The sequence below is a fragment of the Ipomoea nil genome, unplaced genomic scaffold (assembly GCF_001879475.1).
Source record: "Ipomoea nil cultivar Tokyo-kokei standard unplaced genomic scaffold, Asagao_1.1 scaffold2922, whole genome shotgun sequence".
In the NCBI taxonomy this organism is placed as follows: domain Eukaryota; kingdom Viridiplantae; phylum Streptophyta; class Magnoliopsida; order Solanales; family Convolvulaceae; genus Ipomoea; species Ipomoea nil.
In genome coordinates, this window is record NW_017619350.1 from 1,588,714 (window position 1) to 1,605,820 (window position 17,107).

A 17,107-nucleotide genomic window follows, 5' to 3' on the forward strand; every position below is an offset into this window, starting at 1 on the left:
TTATAAAAAAGGAGACAACTTTAGTCAAGTTAGTTATGTTGTTAACTTGAGAACCACAATATTATAAGTTCAACTTTCGCGGGAACGACTTATTGGTTTTATTAGTTTGAGTTGGTCAACTATTAGCAACTTAAATGATTTGTCTCATTGTGAGTCACAATGCAACGTTTACCTAATACACACCCTTAAATATGATTGTGAATTTCCTCATCAGTTAAAAGATCATGAAAAATCACATTGAGATGCTTTAATACACACTATATAAATATACAATTTCTATACAAAGCTGTGTGAATGGGACAACATGCATTTTTGAATTACATTCCATTCACTTCTAGAAAACAGAATCTTAACTTAAACTATCTAATATCTAATAGCACTTCAAAAGAGCATTTTATATAAGGTTGGACCAAAACTAGAATCCTATTGGTATAGGACTGAGGTTCCTATTATCACCGGGGAAAATTGTACTCGATCTTGATTTCCCAGTTGAATGAACCCTAGTTTGAACATCCAGAACTTGAAGATTTGGCCTCAGAATTTCTCATTATCATCCTCAGAGTTCACAACTATGCCTGTGAGCTTACAGGGGTCAGCATCTTCCAGCATCTGGACTACCATCCTCATGGAAGGTCTCAGTGATGGAAGCCTAGCAGTACAATGCATTGCAATCTTCAGAACCTTGACAGCATCTTCTTTGAACCCTACTGAAAAGCTGGAATCCACCATGTCCACCATGCTCTCTTTGTTTCCCATCACCCTGCTACATACCCACTGAGCTATATTATTGTCCTCCCCAAATTCTGCCTCCATCGGCTTCTTCCCTGTCACCAGTTCCATCAACACTACGCCAAAGCTGTACACGTCGCTCTTCTCGTTCACTTTGCTCGTGTAAGCGTATTCTAAACAAGAATGAAAAGGAATAAGTAATGTCATTGCAAAGAGATATATGACAAATATATAACAATTGAGTGACGAGAGAAACTCGTAGCCATCCAAATATTTAACAATTGAGTGACAAATGAAACTTGTAAATTGAAGTATGTACTCCATCTCAACTAAAAGCTTAAGCTGCCCCTCACGTGTACCCATGACCTTTGGTCTGGCTCTGATACCAAATTGAAGCATGTGCTCCATCTCAACTAAAAGCTTATAGTTGGATTGCACATTAATGGTCATATGCTCAACAATCACTACCCAAAGGTATGCATTGAGTAAATATATACTGCCTTGTAACTCTAACTGAGACCACATGGAGGTAAACCGGTATAGGTAGTTCATAACTGACTGGTCCAAACCAAAAAAACTAATAGGCCATTATTACTAAGAGACAACAAACCAACTTAGTTAGGATTTTTTTCAATATTTAATAGTTGAGACTATGAAAGTTAATATTTACCTGGTGCAATATAACCGTACGTCCCTGGTATGCCACATGAAGTGTCAGTATAGGCTATGGAGGCCTCCAAAATCTTGGCCAGTCCGAAATCTGCAATCTTGGGCTTCATTTTTTCGTCTAAGAGAATATTGCTAGACTTGACATCCCGGTGGATCATGGCGTGGTCACACCCATGGTGCAAATATTCCAGGCCACGGGCAGCACCTATCGCGATCTCGTATCGCACCAACCAATCCATCTTGGATTTATTGGTGGAATGCAGACGGTCCCATAAGCTTCCATTAGGCAAATATTCATAAACAAGAAGATTTGAGTCCTCGCTCGTGATGCTGCAGTAGAGTTTCACCACGTTCACATGCCGGATTGAGCTCAGGGCAGCCACCTCTGCATCATACTCCTTTGACCGCCGGTCTTTCCGGCTGCCTGAGAGCATGGCGGAGCTGCTGAGAGAACGCCTGTGATCGCCACCGGGATTTTCAGACTTCCAGATGTGCTTCACTGCTAGTTGTTTCCCATTGTCAATGACAATCTTGTAGACATTTCCTGACCCACCTTTTCCAATCAAATTTTCTTGCTTTAATGCCTTGACTACTTGGTCCTCGCTGAAGCTCAAGATGTGGAACTGTTTTATATTCCAAGAATCACTTTTCCTTGCTGGGATTTGCTGATTATTGTGTTTAGATTTGGTGAACACAAAACAAGCTCCCAGAATGATCAGAACAACTATTCCAACCAGCAAGCAAATTATGACTGTTTTGTGCCCTTTCGACCTGCTAGAATAGGATGAACATGGCCTGACACCACTTCTGGTGTCTTCACTGCAGAGCCCAGGATTTCCAGAAAAACTTCCATTGAATGCCACCATTGACAAAGAGCTTGGTATGGGGCCTGTCAATCTGTTATTTGAGAAATCAAGAAGGCTAAGCCTCAACGACGAAAGGGCTAATGGGATCTCACCAGAAAGCTGGTTATCAGAGAGATTCAGAGAGTTCAGGCTAGTCAAAGAGCCAATACTGGCTGGAATTTCCCCAGAAAGGGAATTTCCAGCAAGGTTTATTTCATTTAAGGAAACACATGACCCTATTGAAACAGGAATGTTGCCAGAGAAGAAGTTGTGGTCGAGAATAAGACTATATAGCTTCTTGAGTTCACCTATTTTCTCTGGGATTCCACCAGAGAAGTTATTTGAGCTCAGATTGATTGAAACCAGTGAAGAAGCCTCTGATAATCTCTCTGGCAATGGACCATTGAACCTATTATTTGCCAGAAACACCTGTGCTAAAGATTTAGCTTCTCCGATACCCGAGGCAATAGGGCCTTCAAATTGATTCAATCTGAGATCAATGATCATTAAACTTGGCAGACTCCAAATTCCTACTGGGACTGTGCCTGAAAGTGAATTGTTGTTTGCCCTTAAACGTACCAAAGTCGAACAGCCTGCATAATTTCCAGGAATCCCACCTGTGAACTTGTTCTGAAGCACTAAAAGATCAGTGAGCTGGCCCTGCTTGCACATGTCAGGGGGTATGGGACCAGTAAAAAAATTCTCAGAAATATCAATGAATTGAAAAGGTGCCCAAGACCCAATCTTCTGAGGAACTGTGCCAGTGAATCTGTTTCTATAAAGTGAGAGTTCAACAAGGGATTTAAACTCTCCAAACTCAACTGGAATTTCACCTGATAACTTGTTCCCATACATCTGAAAGGATTGAATTCGGGTTAAGGATTTGAGCTCAGAGATATCACCTTCAATATAGTTGGCTGAAGCGTCAAAGTAGGCAAGGTTAGTGAGATTCCCAAACCCCACTGGTATCTTCCCTGTGAGCTGATTCTCATGCAGCTCAAGCTCCCAAAGCCTGGTAAGTTTCGTGATTCCATCAGGGATTTTTCCAGACAGATAAGGATTCTGCGAAATCTGAAGACTCTCAAGCAGAGTTAAATTCCCAATACCCTCTGGAATTTCGCCCTCAATGCTAGCATTTGTCAGGTAAAGCCAATACAACTTCTCCAGCTTCAGAACCTCCAGGGGAAATGGACTTTTCTCGAACACATTATCTCCCAAACTCAAGAAACCTAGGCTCGTCATATTCTCAAGCGATTTCCAAGGGAAACGACCTGAAAGAGAAGTCGCATTCAGATTCAAGAACTTGAGCTGATTCAACACAGTCAAATCCGGAAATTCCCCTGAAAACGAGTTGTTGCTCAAGTCCAGGTACTCCAATCTGGTGCAATTCTTCAAGTGATCAGTGACCCTTCCGTACAATAAATTCGCCCCGAGATCGAGCTTCTCCAGAGACTCAAGAGAGCAAACCGAATCAAACGAAACAATCCCCGACAGCTCTTCTTGTGGAAGGTTGATTTCCTTAACCATTCCGTTAGGATCACAGACTATCCCCGTGAAGTTGCACAAGCTATTCCGATGCGTCCATGAATCAAACACGCGCGAACTTTGATCTTTCAGGGACGACTTGAACCGCATAAGTAGTTGAAAATCGTCAGCTCTGGACTGCAAAACCATACCGAGAGATAGCAGAAGCATGACAGCCCTCGGAAATAGCCATCGCCGGAAAAAACTGCCCGCCGGCATTTCGGGAATGGATGGAGTGAGAGAGATAAGGTTTGATACGTCGGTGAAATTCCAGAACGGAATCAAGAAAAGAACCATTCAATTTTGGCTGAGGTTGTTAATTGATGGCGGGTGGCGGCCATGACTTGTGACGAAGTTTCACGTACACTACCCATTTTTTAGTAATTTGCATGTGACAAAATGAACATTGTGGGCAAAATGGATGTATGCTTTCAATTCTCTTACATACCAGCTGACATTATCATTATATATATTCCAACTTGGTTTTTAATAAGCCTACCTACCAAAAGAAGGTTTGACATATCTAATGACGAGTTTGTGGAGCATTTTTTGTAAATCAAATAATCTTTTTTGGAGCGATATTTGACTCTTTGTGTTCCGTGATTAAAAAAATAGTTATGAACAAATGTCTGTGATTGTTTATTTAAATATGTTAAACTAAATATAGTTATAATTAAACTTATTTTCTATGACGAGTGCATAATAATGTTCACAAAAACTTATAACAGGATTCAAATAAACGCAACATGTGTATTAGAGCATACACACTAGGGAGCAAGTGGGGAGAATGTATTACTTTTAATATATTTAATGTTGACATGGATGAGAGAGGGAGTGGAGAGAGAAATTTGGGAAGCATAGAGTTGGGAGAATGGGATCATTGTGGGACCCAGTAGAAATGCAACCAAACGTGGCAGCCAATCGTGGCTGTCACGAGTGCACCCAGCGGGCGCGTGCAGTGCACGCACCCACTGGGTGCGTCAAGCGCGCCGGTCGGTGACTATAGTTATTATATTTATTTTTTTAATTTTAAAATTAAGTTTTGCTTCTTTTTTTTTCTCTCCCCTCCCATATATAAGTATAAGGATGCTATTAAATATAATACAAAGTACTACCCCGCAAGTGCTATATATGATACTATTATAATGAATCACGTCCCTCTGATCCAATAGTCCTTTCGCTAAGAGGATAAGCTCATAACGTAACGGCTTGAAAATTCATGATATTCGGTAAGGCTTGGTGAATTGGGGAGGAAAATGATGGCAGCAAGTCTCCAACTGTAACCCTATTAGCAACCACTTTGACGCACTCACTAATCATGCACGCAAGTAACACAGGCTCACTGAAAGTGGTTAGAAGAAATAATGTGTATAATGACTAACTTAATTGCCCTATACAAAAATTATAGTCATATAGAAGTACGAGAGTAATTTTGTCTAACCATGTAGAATATTTTTTTTTTTCTCAAATATGTGGGAAAAAAATACCAAAGAAGAGTTTAAAAAAATATATATATTTTTCTCAAATTTGAGGAATTTAATTCTCTTGGAATAAAATTTCTGCCAATCAAACAATGTATACAAATGCCTTTTCTTAAATTTTAGGAATTCCAATTTAATGGAATGTATTTTCATGCTGAGCAAATGTCTGTGATTGTTTATTTAAATATGTTAAACTAAATATAGTTATAATTAAACTTATTTTCTATGATGATTGTAGTGTTGTAATGTTCAGAAATTTATAACTAAATTCATATAAACGCAACACGTGTACAAAGTATTACATCATGAGTGCTATATACGATACTATTATAATGAATGCGCCGCGACCCTCTGATGCAATAACGCTTTCAGTAAAAGGATAAACTTAAAACGTAACGGTTTAAAAATTCATGATATTCGGTAAGGCTTGGTGAATTGGGGAGGAAAATGCGGGCGGCAAGTCTCCAACTGTAACCTTATTAGGGTAGTGGGGAAAAATGCTGCTAGTGGGTTTTGATCTCATAACACACCATAACAAATTAAAAGTTTCAACCAAGTAAGCTACTAAAATTTTTAGTAATTCCTATGTTTATATTTATATAAAAGGGTTATGGGAATGGGGTGAGTGGGGCGACTGCCCCCACTATCCCCATGTTAGATCCGCCAGTGCCTATTAGCAACCACTTTGGCACACTCACTAGTCATGCAAGTAACACAGACTCATTTAAAAGTACTTATTTTATATGTCTCATGTGTAATGAAAGATGGTAGCGATTAGACGGATCGGAACAGTGTGCATGGAGTTCAACACTTATTCGAGTTACATTTTTCTTCTTTTATTGTGTATCACAGAGTGTTGGGGGTGCGGAAGCAGCACCCTCGCAGTACGGTGCAAGGATACGTATGTAATTTAGTACATGTACCTTGTTTAGAGTTGCATATAAATATGATATGATGATTGTAACCATGGATGTTCTACCATCACAATTAATAAAAGAACAACTTCGCCGCATAGACAGTACTACAAAACCATGTAAATCTTATCATCTTCTTTACTTTTTGTCATTATTTTTTACTGTTGTTCTCGTTATCTCACTAGTAACACGGTTGTGTCTAGAAGCCACCAATATTTACTTTTGCTAAGTAGATAGATTTTTCAAAGCTGCAAGTCTGCATCACCACTACTAATAAACCATTACTTGGAAGCTTTTGTACCATTATTGCTTCCTTTTCTTGACTTCCCACCATTATATTGTTTGTTTTTGGACTTCATAATCTAATTTGAAAGCTCTATGAGAAGTGACCTTTACATCCTATCATGCATGCATTTCTCTTGCATTGGATATTTTCTACTTCCACCATCATTATCATATTGTACATCCTAATATGAATACTTCAAAAGTTTTTCACCTTTATGACTTTGGTGTCAATTGGTACGATCATAAAATAAGTTTATTATATTTTTATAAAATTTTGGTACACGAAATATAAGTCGAGAACGAGAACTTTAATAATCTATGCATGTAGTACTTTTTATTTTGGTAGGTGTCGCATTCATGATTCGAGACTAAAGAGTACAAAAAGGCCAAGCAGGAAAGTCAAAGAAAAAGGTGTACCAAAGCTAAATGTCTTAAGATACATGAACGGTTCAAATTAGGATGCTGAAACTTTAGTACACTGTTGACTTACCAATTGCCAGTAATTTTTGCAACTTGTTTTAATGAGTCCACCTCATGTTTTCCGTGGTCCAAAATTTCATGGCTGGCTAAGTTCGAATAAGGCAAATTAAAATAATGTACATTCAGTACAAAAATAATGTACATTATATTCAGAGAATGTACATTATTTTTATACTGAGTGGACATTATATTACATAAGGTACACTCAATACAAAAATAATGTATATTTAGTATATTAAAACTATATTTTTTGTTATGGTCCACATAATACTGTGTATACCAATAATTTGCCGGGGGAAGATGAAGTTCACAAACGTTTGATACAAATGATGCTGAGGCTGCTTCATTAAAAACAATTATCACTATCAAAATTGTTCAAAATTTGAACAAGATAATGTAATGAACAATTATCAAACATCATTTACATGCTTGGAAGTATATAAAAGAATGTAATGCTGAATTTGCTTCTTCATTTTCTTCTTCTTCCTGCAAGCAACTAGGGTTCAGCAGAAGCCTCTGTTCTTGTCGTCTTTTCCTCGAGGAGAGGCGTTGTGTTTGATTTCTCCACTATAGGGATTGGATGCTCACTATCTTCATCAAATCTATCCACGCTATGAAGAAACATCCCTGCAAAATCAAATCAAAGCAAATAATAAGAATTGATCTTCTGACATTGCAGTTGCATTAGCAGCCCGCTTACCAACGTTTGGTTTATACGGCCATGATTTTAGTAGCTTCGAGCCATCAAACCTTAATTTCGAGACTTTTAATAGAGACATCTAAACAGAAGCACTAACCGATAAACCAAATTATAGCCGCCAGGAACAGAATAGATGTCAAAGACAAAGCCGTAATCTTCCAATTGTTTACATGATCCTACAGAAAACATTATTAGTCAGAAACCACTGCAAATTTGATTGGGACAGGTTCAGGTAGGGGTTCGGGAATGGCTAAACGGGCAGGTAGCCTACCTGTTGCCATCCCTAAATTGGGTATATATAAAAACCCGGTAGTTTTAGCTAATAAAAGACACAAAATACTACGGGAGTGTTTGGTAAATGGTTTTTAGCTGATTGGGTTAGTGAGTTTGACTAGTTGATAGCATTAGCTGATTGTAGCTGTTAGCTGATAGCTGATTACATACAAAATGACTTTTTCAAAAAAACTGATCGAAAAAACTACTTTAAGCAGCTTTTTGAATTTTAGCATTTTGGAGCAATAAGTTGTTACAAAAAGCTAATTAGATTAAACACTCGTATTGATTGTTTAACCAAGTCAAACAGCTAATAATAGTCAAATAAGCCAAAATTGGCTGATAGACTAACTATTTTACCAAACAGGGCCAACAGCAAAATGAAACCAAAGTGTGAAGTGCAGTACTATGTGAATAGAACAAACCTGGAGAATCCCCACAAGAGGAGAAGAAGGGACATCTCCGAATATGTGAATCGACACAGTGGACATCGCCATGGATAACGGTCTCAAACTCGGTTTGACACAATGTAGACAAACATAATTTACAGGAGCCTGAAATCGGGAAATTTATGTCAGTCATACCAAAGGCATATTCAGGACTGAACCTCTTTAGTCTCTACATGAAGAGCATAAGATGGACCAAAGTCGTTGAACAACACTCTCAAAACTCGATACATATAAAACAACAGATAATAATAGTATAATACCACTAATTTTGGCCCTTTTTTTTTTTTTTTTTTTTACCTGAACGGCAAACACGAGTATTTCTCCAATTGCGAACAGAGCTACATACACATATAAGCTTTTAAAGCAAAAGGCAGCAAAGCAAAATACTGCCCCGAAAAATGTTGCTATAGAGAGAAGCTGCAGTAACAACGACTTCATTAGTAGAATAGACGGGAGTTTTTAGCATTAGAACTCCAAAAAAAAAAAAAGGATTGAAAATTAAAAATAAATCGCAACAGAACTCAGTAAAAATAAATCACGGCAGCATTTACCTTGAAAGCATTGGATAGAGTGGAGGTCATACGATCTAAAACAAGGCCACCAGCTATAGTTCCCACTATTCCACATACAACTGTAATGCCACCAAATACCATATCTGCATTGCCCTGCAGAAGAACCAAATTTTCGACAATTTTTTCTCTCTCAGCTTATCTTACATATCAAAAAACAACAATCATCCATAATCTTTGCTAAACATGAAGAAAATGGATTATTGAATCTACATCTATAATCTCAACAGTCTAATTAAACAGGCTTTTCCACAATGGGCTCGTGGCTGATCGAATAAAAAGGAAACACCAGATTCATGTAACCCAAGAAGAGACCGAAATGGGTGAAATTATGAACGTAAAAGAGACAAAAGAGGTGTCAAATTTTATATTTCATAAGTCAAAGAGAACAAAGTGGCCATAAATTGAAGCATACAAATGTGTTTTTCCCTAAAAGGCTCTGTTATAATCTAAAATTGGGCTATGGTCACCTAATTGGGCTATAATGCACATGGGCCAAACCACACTAAAAAGATGGAATCTAGGGTCACTCAATTGGGCTATAATGCACATGGGCCAAACCACACTAAAAGATTGAATCCAACCAATTAGCTAGTCTAACCCATGGCCTTATAAACCCATATATTCTCTCTTATTTCATCAATGTGGGACTCTTAACAGGCTCCAACAACTTACCATATGGTATATGCTGTAACCGGCCTTCGGTCCCCAATAGGAGTATGCACCTATTACAAAATTATATGCGATATATCCTGCAAAGACATACAAAGTAAAATTAGATTTAAGGCTTACGCATGAGTGTCTTTGACAATTTGTACCACAAAAACGAATATCTAAGGTATCAGTAATTGGAGTTAAGGCAAGGGTGAAAACTGAAAAGTATACCTAAAACATTCACAACGAAAACCTTTTCAACCAAAAGGGCTTTCAAATCTTTGAAAAATTCGACAAACTGATTTGAATTACTACCACCGCCATTTGACCTGATAAGAATACGAGACAAGCACCCATAAAAACTAAAGAAAAGGATATGGAGACCATTTTTGGACCAACTCCATGGCCTCAAGTACAATAATATTTGTCGGGCAAGTAATGGTAGTTATTATTGTGCAGCTTTCTTCAATCATGAATATGTTTGCTAAGGTACAAAAATACTTTACCCGGAAGCTTTAGAAGTTTCATGAAATTCGCTTCTAGGCAATGAACCACCTTCCCCATTTGAAACAACTGCATTTGTTACAAGTTCTGAATCAAATTATGGAGCCAAACATTGATAAAATCAATTAATTTCATATATACATCCAGATTACCATTTTCTCGAGAACCAGAAGCTACAGAAGTTGTCAACTTTTTCGATCCAGCAGGAGAGAACCCTGTATATACTTATTTTCAGAAATGGCTCGAAAATGCAGACAGGATTAGAGTAACATAGTACCTAACAGTCACCTTTCAATTGCAATGGTTTCATCACGAAGCCTAAAATAGCAAAGGGAAACATCAAAATTGCTTCAATCCAAAATGCCCAATGCCAAGTTAGATGACTTCCCACCTACAAAAACAAGACCGTAACAAATTTCACTTACACTACCACTTAGTGAGCCAATAGGTGCTCAAAATATTAGACAAAGATTTTTCATAACAACATTAAGCTCTATAACAACGAAGTGCTTACATACCAGTCCACCATACACATAGCCAAACGCAACCCCAGTTGGTATACACATGTAGAATATTCCAAGCCATACTGTTTTCTGATAGAAGGAGAAATTAAGAAGCAACCCGTAGTTAATTTTCTTTGGCCTTATAAAGGTTTTATATCAACAATGTTATAAAAAAGAATTTGCCAGCAAGTTAGATAAATGTTTCAGAGACATGATAAGTCTCATCATCAAATTAATACGAAACCCTGAACCAAACCTGAGCAGCTGGGGCATTATCATCAATAAATGGAGCAGCAAGACTTATAAAAGAAGCTTCGCCAACACCAACAAACCTGAATCAGGAAGACCAAGAATTAATTAAATTATTTTTTTTTCGGGGGGAGGGGGGGTGTGGGGGGGGGTGGGGGGTATTGTACTTGTTTGGTCCATGGCTCATAAGAGCCTATCTACTCCAAAAAGTATAAGTTACTCCTAAAAGGCTCTTAAGGCCAACTAAGAGGCATAAACCCGAAGCTTCACCATTGAGACTTTTAAAAAAAGCCTCCTTTTCAATAAGCTCCAAGTATGCCAAACAAAGACTAGGTAACTTACATGCGGCAAATTGTTATTGACCAGAAATTAATTGAAAACCCACATCCAGCAGTTGCAACGGTCCAAACTGACAGTCCAATTCCAATAAGCCTAAATGGGTTGACTCTGCAAAGTTCACAAACATAATTTACACACTAAGCATGTAAAGTAATTAAAAAAAAAAAAACAACAGAGTTTCAACATAGAAGTAAATTGGTTGCCCTTTCAATTCCTTCGTTCACTTATTCTGTTAAAAAACTGGGATGGTGGATGAAAGAGATTGAATTATACTACAAGTTTGGACCAAAAGGATAACAAATTCATGTTTCATGCTAGAGCCTTTCCTCAAAAAAAAAAAAAAAAAAATTAAAAATCACAATGAACATCATAATGCATTGTCTAGGATTTTAGTACCAGCAGAACTTGAAAATAAAATACTGTTCCGTAAATGACATTTATCACCTTTTGGCAACAGATGCAAATATTGGTGATGCCACAAGGAGTCCGACCATAAAAGCAGATGATACAACACCATCCTGAAAGTTGTTCAAGCTAAAATCACCCCTGTTTAGATAAATAAGATTGTCAGTTAGTAATAGAACCCTGCTGTAAAAAAAAAATAAAAAATAAAAAATAAAAAAATAAATAAAAACACGCAAACACACACACACAAATGTTATAGAGAAAAACTTGTACTCGATTGCTGAAGCATTTAAACAAGTAAAAAAGAAGCATTTAAACAAGTAAAAAAGAGAAGGCAGATAAAACCATTACTTGATGACATAAGAATGGGGCTCAAACAATACTAAAGAATCACAAATTGTCCAATGTATACTTACTGAATTCCACTTCCAGATGTACATGCACCATCTTTATTACAACTTCTGGGCTTTCCATTGACACCATTACTTGCTATGGCTCCACGATCCAAATAATTTAGTATGTTGATCATGCAGAAAATACAAAGCAACCTGAGCCATGAGTAACACAACTATCAAGATAAAAGTATTAGTAAGGATAACAGTGAAACAACACTGTGTCTCCCATTTCAACTGGCAAAATGGCTATTGTTTCAGTTGGTTGAACCCCAATATAAACATATATTTATCCCTGAAAGTTAGAAATGTAATTTTTCTATACCCTATGGGAATTTATTTATTTTTTTTAAATCCTCAATTTCACCACAATTATAACAATTTGAAGAGTCAAATAATCAAACACAATACGAATGATGTCTCCCAATTCAGAATCTTATCGCATGGCAAGGAGAATATTGGAGGACAAGAAATGACATTTGAGTGAAGCCCAACACAAACCCCATGACTACTAACAAATATTAGTCATTAGAATCCCACTCACAAGTACAAATACACAAATTCTTGGCCACCCAGCAAGCAAAAAAGTACCACCGTTCTAAATCTTGAATCTTTTTACCAGTTTTCATGATTTTTCTTCCCAACGCTTATCCAAATTGGCGCACTAATACCTTTTAGGAGTGAACCAAGAAGGCTGGGGAGCTAGCGACGGCGGAGGAGTTGGAGCTTTAGCCGACTCGACGGCAGCAGAAACTTCCACGGCTGGATCCGAACTGAATTTCGAAGACGTTGATTCTCCAACAGGTTTTGCATCTTGCTCTCCCATGAAAACAACTTTAATGCTTTTCTGCCTGGTAAATTAGTTGGCAAGAGATGTGGAACTCCAATGACAATGGCGTCGTCGTTTCTGCTTTATGTCTTCTTTCTATTTTCTCGATAATCATCAGTCATCACTATATTAAAGGATTCAGATTGCATTTTATGCAGTTTAGAAATAGTAGGCTACCAAAACTGCGGTGTTTCCTGGATTCTCTATTCACTACGCTGATTCCTCTTTATCATATTTACTGAATTTTTATAATTTTTTCACAGTTTTTCTAATTTTTTAATTAATAGTGGATGAGAAAAAAGTGATGTTCCAAAAATTTCTACTTTGGGCGTTAAACTCGATAAAGAAAAAGACCAAAAACTATATAATTTCTCTGAGTTTGGACCCTCAATTATTTTTTTCTATAGTAATTATCTTACTTTTTTGAGTTTTTCTACTGCAATGATTTTCCATAACTATAATACTAAGGGGTCGTTTGGTTCACGGAATGTCAGATTACCTTAGGGAATGTTAGATTGTTGGGAATGTTAAATTACAGGGAATGTTAGATTCCTGTGTTTGGTTAAAATTGGGGTATGTAATATAATCATGTTTGGTTTAGGGTTATCTTTTATACATACTATAATATCCTTAACATATTTTTATATATTTTAATAAATTTAAAAATTAAAATAAATAAATAAGATAACGGTATCATATATAATTACACAATTTTAAAATATTAACTAAAATCTTGAACTTGAGAAACAAAATTATTTGATATGCTAACATAACATAATAAAAATAAAAAAATATATAATTACAAAAATAATTTTATATATATATATATATATATATATATATATATATAAACTAACATAACCAAGGTTATCTTATATTACCTAAGATTTTGAAGGGAATCACATTCCCTTCAAAATCCTATGTGGAGGGAATGTGACATTCTCTGGGAATGTTAAATTCCCTAAGATAATATGAACCAAACACAAGAATGTGAGCTTTGGAATGTCACATTCCCTTGGTTATGTTATATAACCTGAACCAAACGCCCCCTAAAAAATTAAATACTACTCCGTATTTTTTTAGTATATAAAATTAATTAGTAAATTCATCACTTGTGGCACAAACCCCCGACCCGTCAGAATATTTATTTGACTCACAACATTTTTTTGGGGGGACCATCTACATCATTAGTAATGATTTAAGTACGGTGAATATCAAACAGGCCACGAAAGTTGCAGTTATTGGTGGCAAATTATGCTATTGAGCACGGTTTTATATTCATAATTTTTATATTGTAGATTCATAAAATTTATATTAGATTTTAATTGTTGAACTCTGTTTTCACAAATTAGAGAATTATATATTTATAATTTGATAACTATACAGTTTAGAAATTATGAATCTACAGTATAAAAATTATAAATCTAAAGTATAGAAATTATGGATATGAAACTGTGTCCACCTTGCAAGGTAGGCACGTGCTTACAGCATAACGTTTCCTTATTGGTAGTGTTAGATAGGTTTACAAGAGCTAGCATGAGAATTCTGAGACTTGAACCTACAACCTTTCACATAGGGGAGCAACACAAGATCCTTGGCTGTGAAAATTATTATTAATTAATTAGTTATGGACAATCTGACTGATTTACCTCTATGTTTTTTGTTAATTAAGGTCACAAAATAACAAATGATGACACCTTTAAATAAGGACGGTGAATTTTTCTATAAATAAAAATGAAACACTCATCTTTTAAAATTTTTGTGCATCATAAAATCGCTAACACAACTTAACTACAGCATGCTCTATTACACATGTTTGGGTCACTTCGATTGACTAAAAGCTCCAAAATTTTCATATCCTGTTTAGCATGTTGAGCATAATCCAATCCATGAAAAAGTTTACAGATTTATGTTAGGATTTGCAGATTAATACATACTAACAATTTCATAAACACAAGTTTTCGAGTTTACAAAGAATTTTAGTCAGAAACAATGAAGCACTCATTATAATATATTACAGGGAGGCATCAGAATTTGCAGGGACAAACTTGAGAGAGATACTATTCACGCAATGGCGCTCGTTTGTTGGGGTAGGGAATCCTTCGCCCTTGAAAACATGGCCAAGGTGTCCTCCACAGGCAGCGCATGTAATTTCTATTCTTCTCCCGTCTGGATCGGGCTGAAAAGTGAAAACCATTCGATCAAAACAAATAAATGTTAGCTCCTCCATAGTTTTGTAAAACGGGAACACATATTTAGTGTGAAAGAAGCTCACGGTTTGATTTATGGCTCCGGGGAGACCCTCGAAGAAAGCTGGCCAGCCACACCCAGAGTTGAACTTTGTTGTGGACCGGTAAAGGGGAGTTCCACATCCTGCACACTCGTACACTCCCGCTTCAAAAAACTTGTCGTATTCCCCGGTTCCTGGGTACCTGTGGAATGTTTAAGAAGGAAAGTATGGCTCACCGCTATTTGCCATAAACAAATGAAATTTACTAAGAATACCCTCTATAAACGAGATCCTTCTTGGATTAACAATCATTTCGCATTCCCCTTTCTGACCCCAGTTTGGTAGTTAGGAGCTATCATCAATGTTCCCCTAACTCTATTTTCCTTCTACTGACCAACTTTTACTCAGCTAATCAAGGGCTAACCAACTTACCTATTGATTCAAAACAAAATCGTTTCAATCTTTCATAGCAACATAGATGCAGATTGGACCCTTCATATTTCCTACTATCTTTCTTTTCATACAAAGGGCAGAAATTGAATTGAAGCATGTATTCCATCTCAACAAAAAGCCTAAGCTGATAGTTAGATTGCACATTAATGGTTATATGCTCAACAAATTGAAATAGGAAAGCTGATGAGGAATGACATCGCTAATTTGGAAAGAATTGTACACACAAGTGGCTCTATGAGTGTAAAATTTAAACTGGTATATACCATAGAGTGATTCCACTCACAACTGTATCACTAGTGCTGGACCGACGTAAAAGTAAAATTAAAACTGGATAGACCTTAGAGTGACTTCACTCAGTACTGTAAAACTAGTGCTGGACCAACATTTATAGGTAAAAAATGCTCCAAAGCATCACACAAGCCATAGCCAATTCCTAGTACAAATCAAACATATATACACGAGCCAATTCCGAGTACAAATCAAACATATCTACACGCGATCCAGTGCAGCAACTGAATGTCTGGTTTCAAAACCTTCATATCATCCCATTGTGATAGCTTCATAGCAAATTCATGAAGAGAATGTGATCTCCATATTCCAAACCTCCATACTCACACCAAAACAATCTTATCTATATAACTATATTAACCAATTGGATCTCATACCATTCACTAACCTCCATGTTTTCACATTGGACAACAATATCATCCTTACAAAAACCATTCATTAATCCATCAGAAACCTACGACCGCCATTTTTGTATGACAAAGCTAACCAGAATCCCTAACAAAATGGCCATAAACTTCAGAAGATGTCTCCAACGAAATAGACAAGTATATTTCGGATTACTTTTAGAAAATACGGAGTAATAAATAACAAAATTTGGAGCTCAAATTACTTCAAAGTTGAATTGTTTTCCAGAAATTCGATCAATTAAACAGCCAAATACCAAAAGACAACAAAATTGAACAGAACTTACTCAGTCCCCTTCATCCTCAAAATCCGGAACTGTTCAGGAGAGAGAATAGCGCGCCACTCCTCTTCGGACTTCTGAACCGAGGTGGGAGAAGCCATGGCTACGACCCGTGAAGCTCTGAGGCCTCTCTGATGAATCAAACCGCCGAACACAGATGAGGAAATGGTGAGCCGGATAGCCCTAGAAGAAGAGATATCCAATTGGGTCGTCTTGGGTAGTGCAGAAATTGGGATAAAGTTATTGGACAGGAATCTTGAAACAGCGGTGGAATTGCGAATGAAGGGTCTAGAATACGAAAACGGGGAAAGTTGAAGGATCTGAACGCCCATTGGAGGTAATACTGAATTGGGAACGTAAAAAAACAAAAAACAAAAATAAATCTTTGAAGATATGTGTTGCGTTTGCTCTGACCTGACCAGTTCAATCCATTATCTTCTTGAAACGATGAGTGAAAATACTACTCCTTAGTCCGTACAAGATATCCACTCAATTTAATATGGAGTATTTTTTGAAGTAAATTCATAAAATTGTAGTTATCTCTACAATATTCTCTTGCTTCCACAAATTTCACATCATTAAATTTACAATTTCTTTATTATCTTATATTCTTACAAGACTAATTTTACATATATTTCCAATTCATATTTTAATTTTT

The 17,107-nt window shown here is 36.7% G+C and overlaps 3 protein-coding genes across 9 annotated transcripts; all 3 read right to left on the bottom strand.

Moving 5' to 3' along the window:
• Window positions 1–209: 209 nt before the first annotated feature.
• Window positions 210–4,224, bottom strand: LOC109161281 (receptor-like protein kinase HAIKU2). Its single transcript, XM_019309603.1, has 2 exons — window positions 1,400–4,224; window positions 210–902 (listed from the first exon to the last, which is right to left on the bottom strand). The coding sequence occupies exons 1-2, from the start codon at window positions 4,062–4,064 to the stop codon at window positions 535–537; spliced, it is 3,033 nt and encodes a 1,010-aa protein (XP_019165148.1). The 5' UTR covers window positions 4,065–4,224; the 3' UTR covers window positions 210–534.
• Window positions 4,225–7,243: 3,019 nt separating this feature from the next.
• LOC109161285 (probable sphingolipid transporter spinster homolog 2) lies at window positions 7,244–13,095 on the bottom strand. Of its 6 annotated transcripts, none has more exons than XM_019309610.1 (16): window positions 12,636–13,082; window positions 11,989–12,120; window positions 11,612–11,713; window positions 11,171–11,275; window positions 10,836–10,911; window positions 10,595–10,669; window positions 10,365–10,467; window positions 10,229–10,291; window positions 10,079–10,151; window positions 9,804–9,901; window positions 9,594–9,670; window positions 8,901–9,014; window positions 8,647–8,766; window positions 8,326–8,454; window positions 7,725–7,803; window positions 7,244–7,554 (listed from the first exon to the last, which is right to left on the bottom strand). In XM_019309610.1, the coding sequence occupies exons 1-16, from the start codon at window positions 12,788–12,790 to the stop codon at window positions 7,424–7,426; spliced, it is 1,632 nt and encodes a 543-aa protein (XP_019165155.1). In that variant the 5' UTR covers window positions 12,791–13,082; the 3' UTR covers window positions 7,244–7,423. The 6 variants fall into 6 exon arrangements, with proteins under 6 accessions (XP_019165155.1, XP_019165154.1, XP_019165157.1 ...); XM_019309609.1 differs by having other exon boundaries at window positions 10,079–10,163; XM_019309612.1 differs by having other exon boundaries at window positions 9,804–9,881; window positions 10,077–10,163.
• A 1,600-nt stretch (window positions 13,096–14,695) lies between these two features.
• On the bottom strand, window positions 14,696–16,920 carry LOC109161294 (peptide methionine sulfoxide reductase B5-like). 2 transcript variants are annotated; one of them, XM_019309626.1, is made up of 4 exons: window positions 16,844–16,920; window positions 16,456–16,803; window positions 15,069–15,225; window positions 14,696–14,972 (listed from the first exon to the last, which is right to left on the bottom strand). In XM_019309626.1, the coding sequence occupies exons 2-4, from the start codon at window positions 16,779–16,781 to the stop codon at window positions 14,808–14,810; spliced, it is 648 nt and encodes a 215-aa protein (XP_019165171.1). In that variant the 5' UTR covers window positions 16,782–16,803; window positions 16,844–16,920; the 3' UTR covers window positions 14,696–14,807. The 2 variants fall into 2 exon arrangements, with proteins under 2 accessions (XP_019165171.1, XP_019165170.1); XM_019309625.1 differs by having other exon boundaries at window positions 16,456–16,913.
• Between the last annotated feature and the right edge of the window lie 187 nt (window positions 16,921–17,107).

Coding starts and splice junctions, on each gene's coding strand:
- LOC109161281 (XM_019309603.1), bottom strand. CDS start 4,064: ATGGTTCTTTTCTTGATTCCGTTCTGGAATTTCACCGACGTATCAAAC. Junction 903..1,399: donor GTACGGTTATATTGCACCAG/GTAAATATTAAC, acceptor ATTCTTGTTTAG/AATACGCTTACACGAGCAAA.
- LOC109161285 (XM_019309609.1), bottom strand. CDS start 12,790: ATGGGAGAGCAAGATGCAAAACCTGTTGGAGAATCAACGTCTTCGAAA. Junction 9,015..9,593: donor GTTACAGCATATACCATATG/GTAAGTTGTTGG, acceptor GTTCTTCTGCAG/GGCAATGCAGATATGGTATT. Junction 7,555..7,724: donor GGCTATAATTTGGTTTATCG/GTTAGTGCTTCT, acceptor TTGATTTTGCAG/GGATGTTTCTTCATAGCGTG.
- LOC109161294 (XM_019309626.1), bottom strand. CDS start 16,781: ATGGGCGTTCAGATCCTTCAACTTTCCCCGTTTTCGTATTCTAGACCC. Junction 15,226..16,455: donor TTGAGGATGAAGGGGACTGA/GTAAGTTCTGTT, acceptor AACATTCCACAG/GTACCCAGGAACCGGGGAAT. Junction 14,973..15,068: donor CCGGAGCCATAAATCAAACC/GTGAGCTTCTTT, acceptor TTCACTTTTCAG/CCCGATCCAGACGGGAGAAG.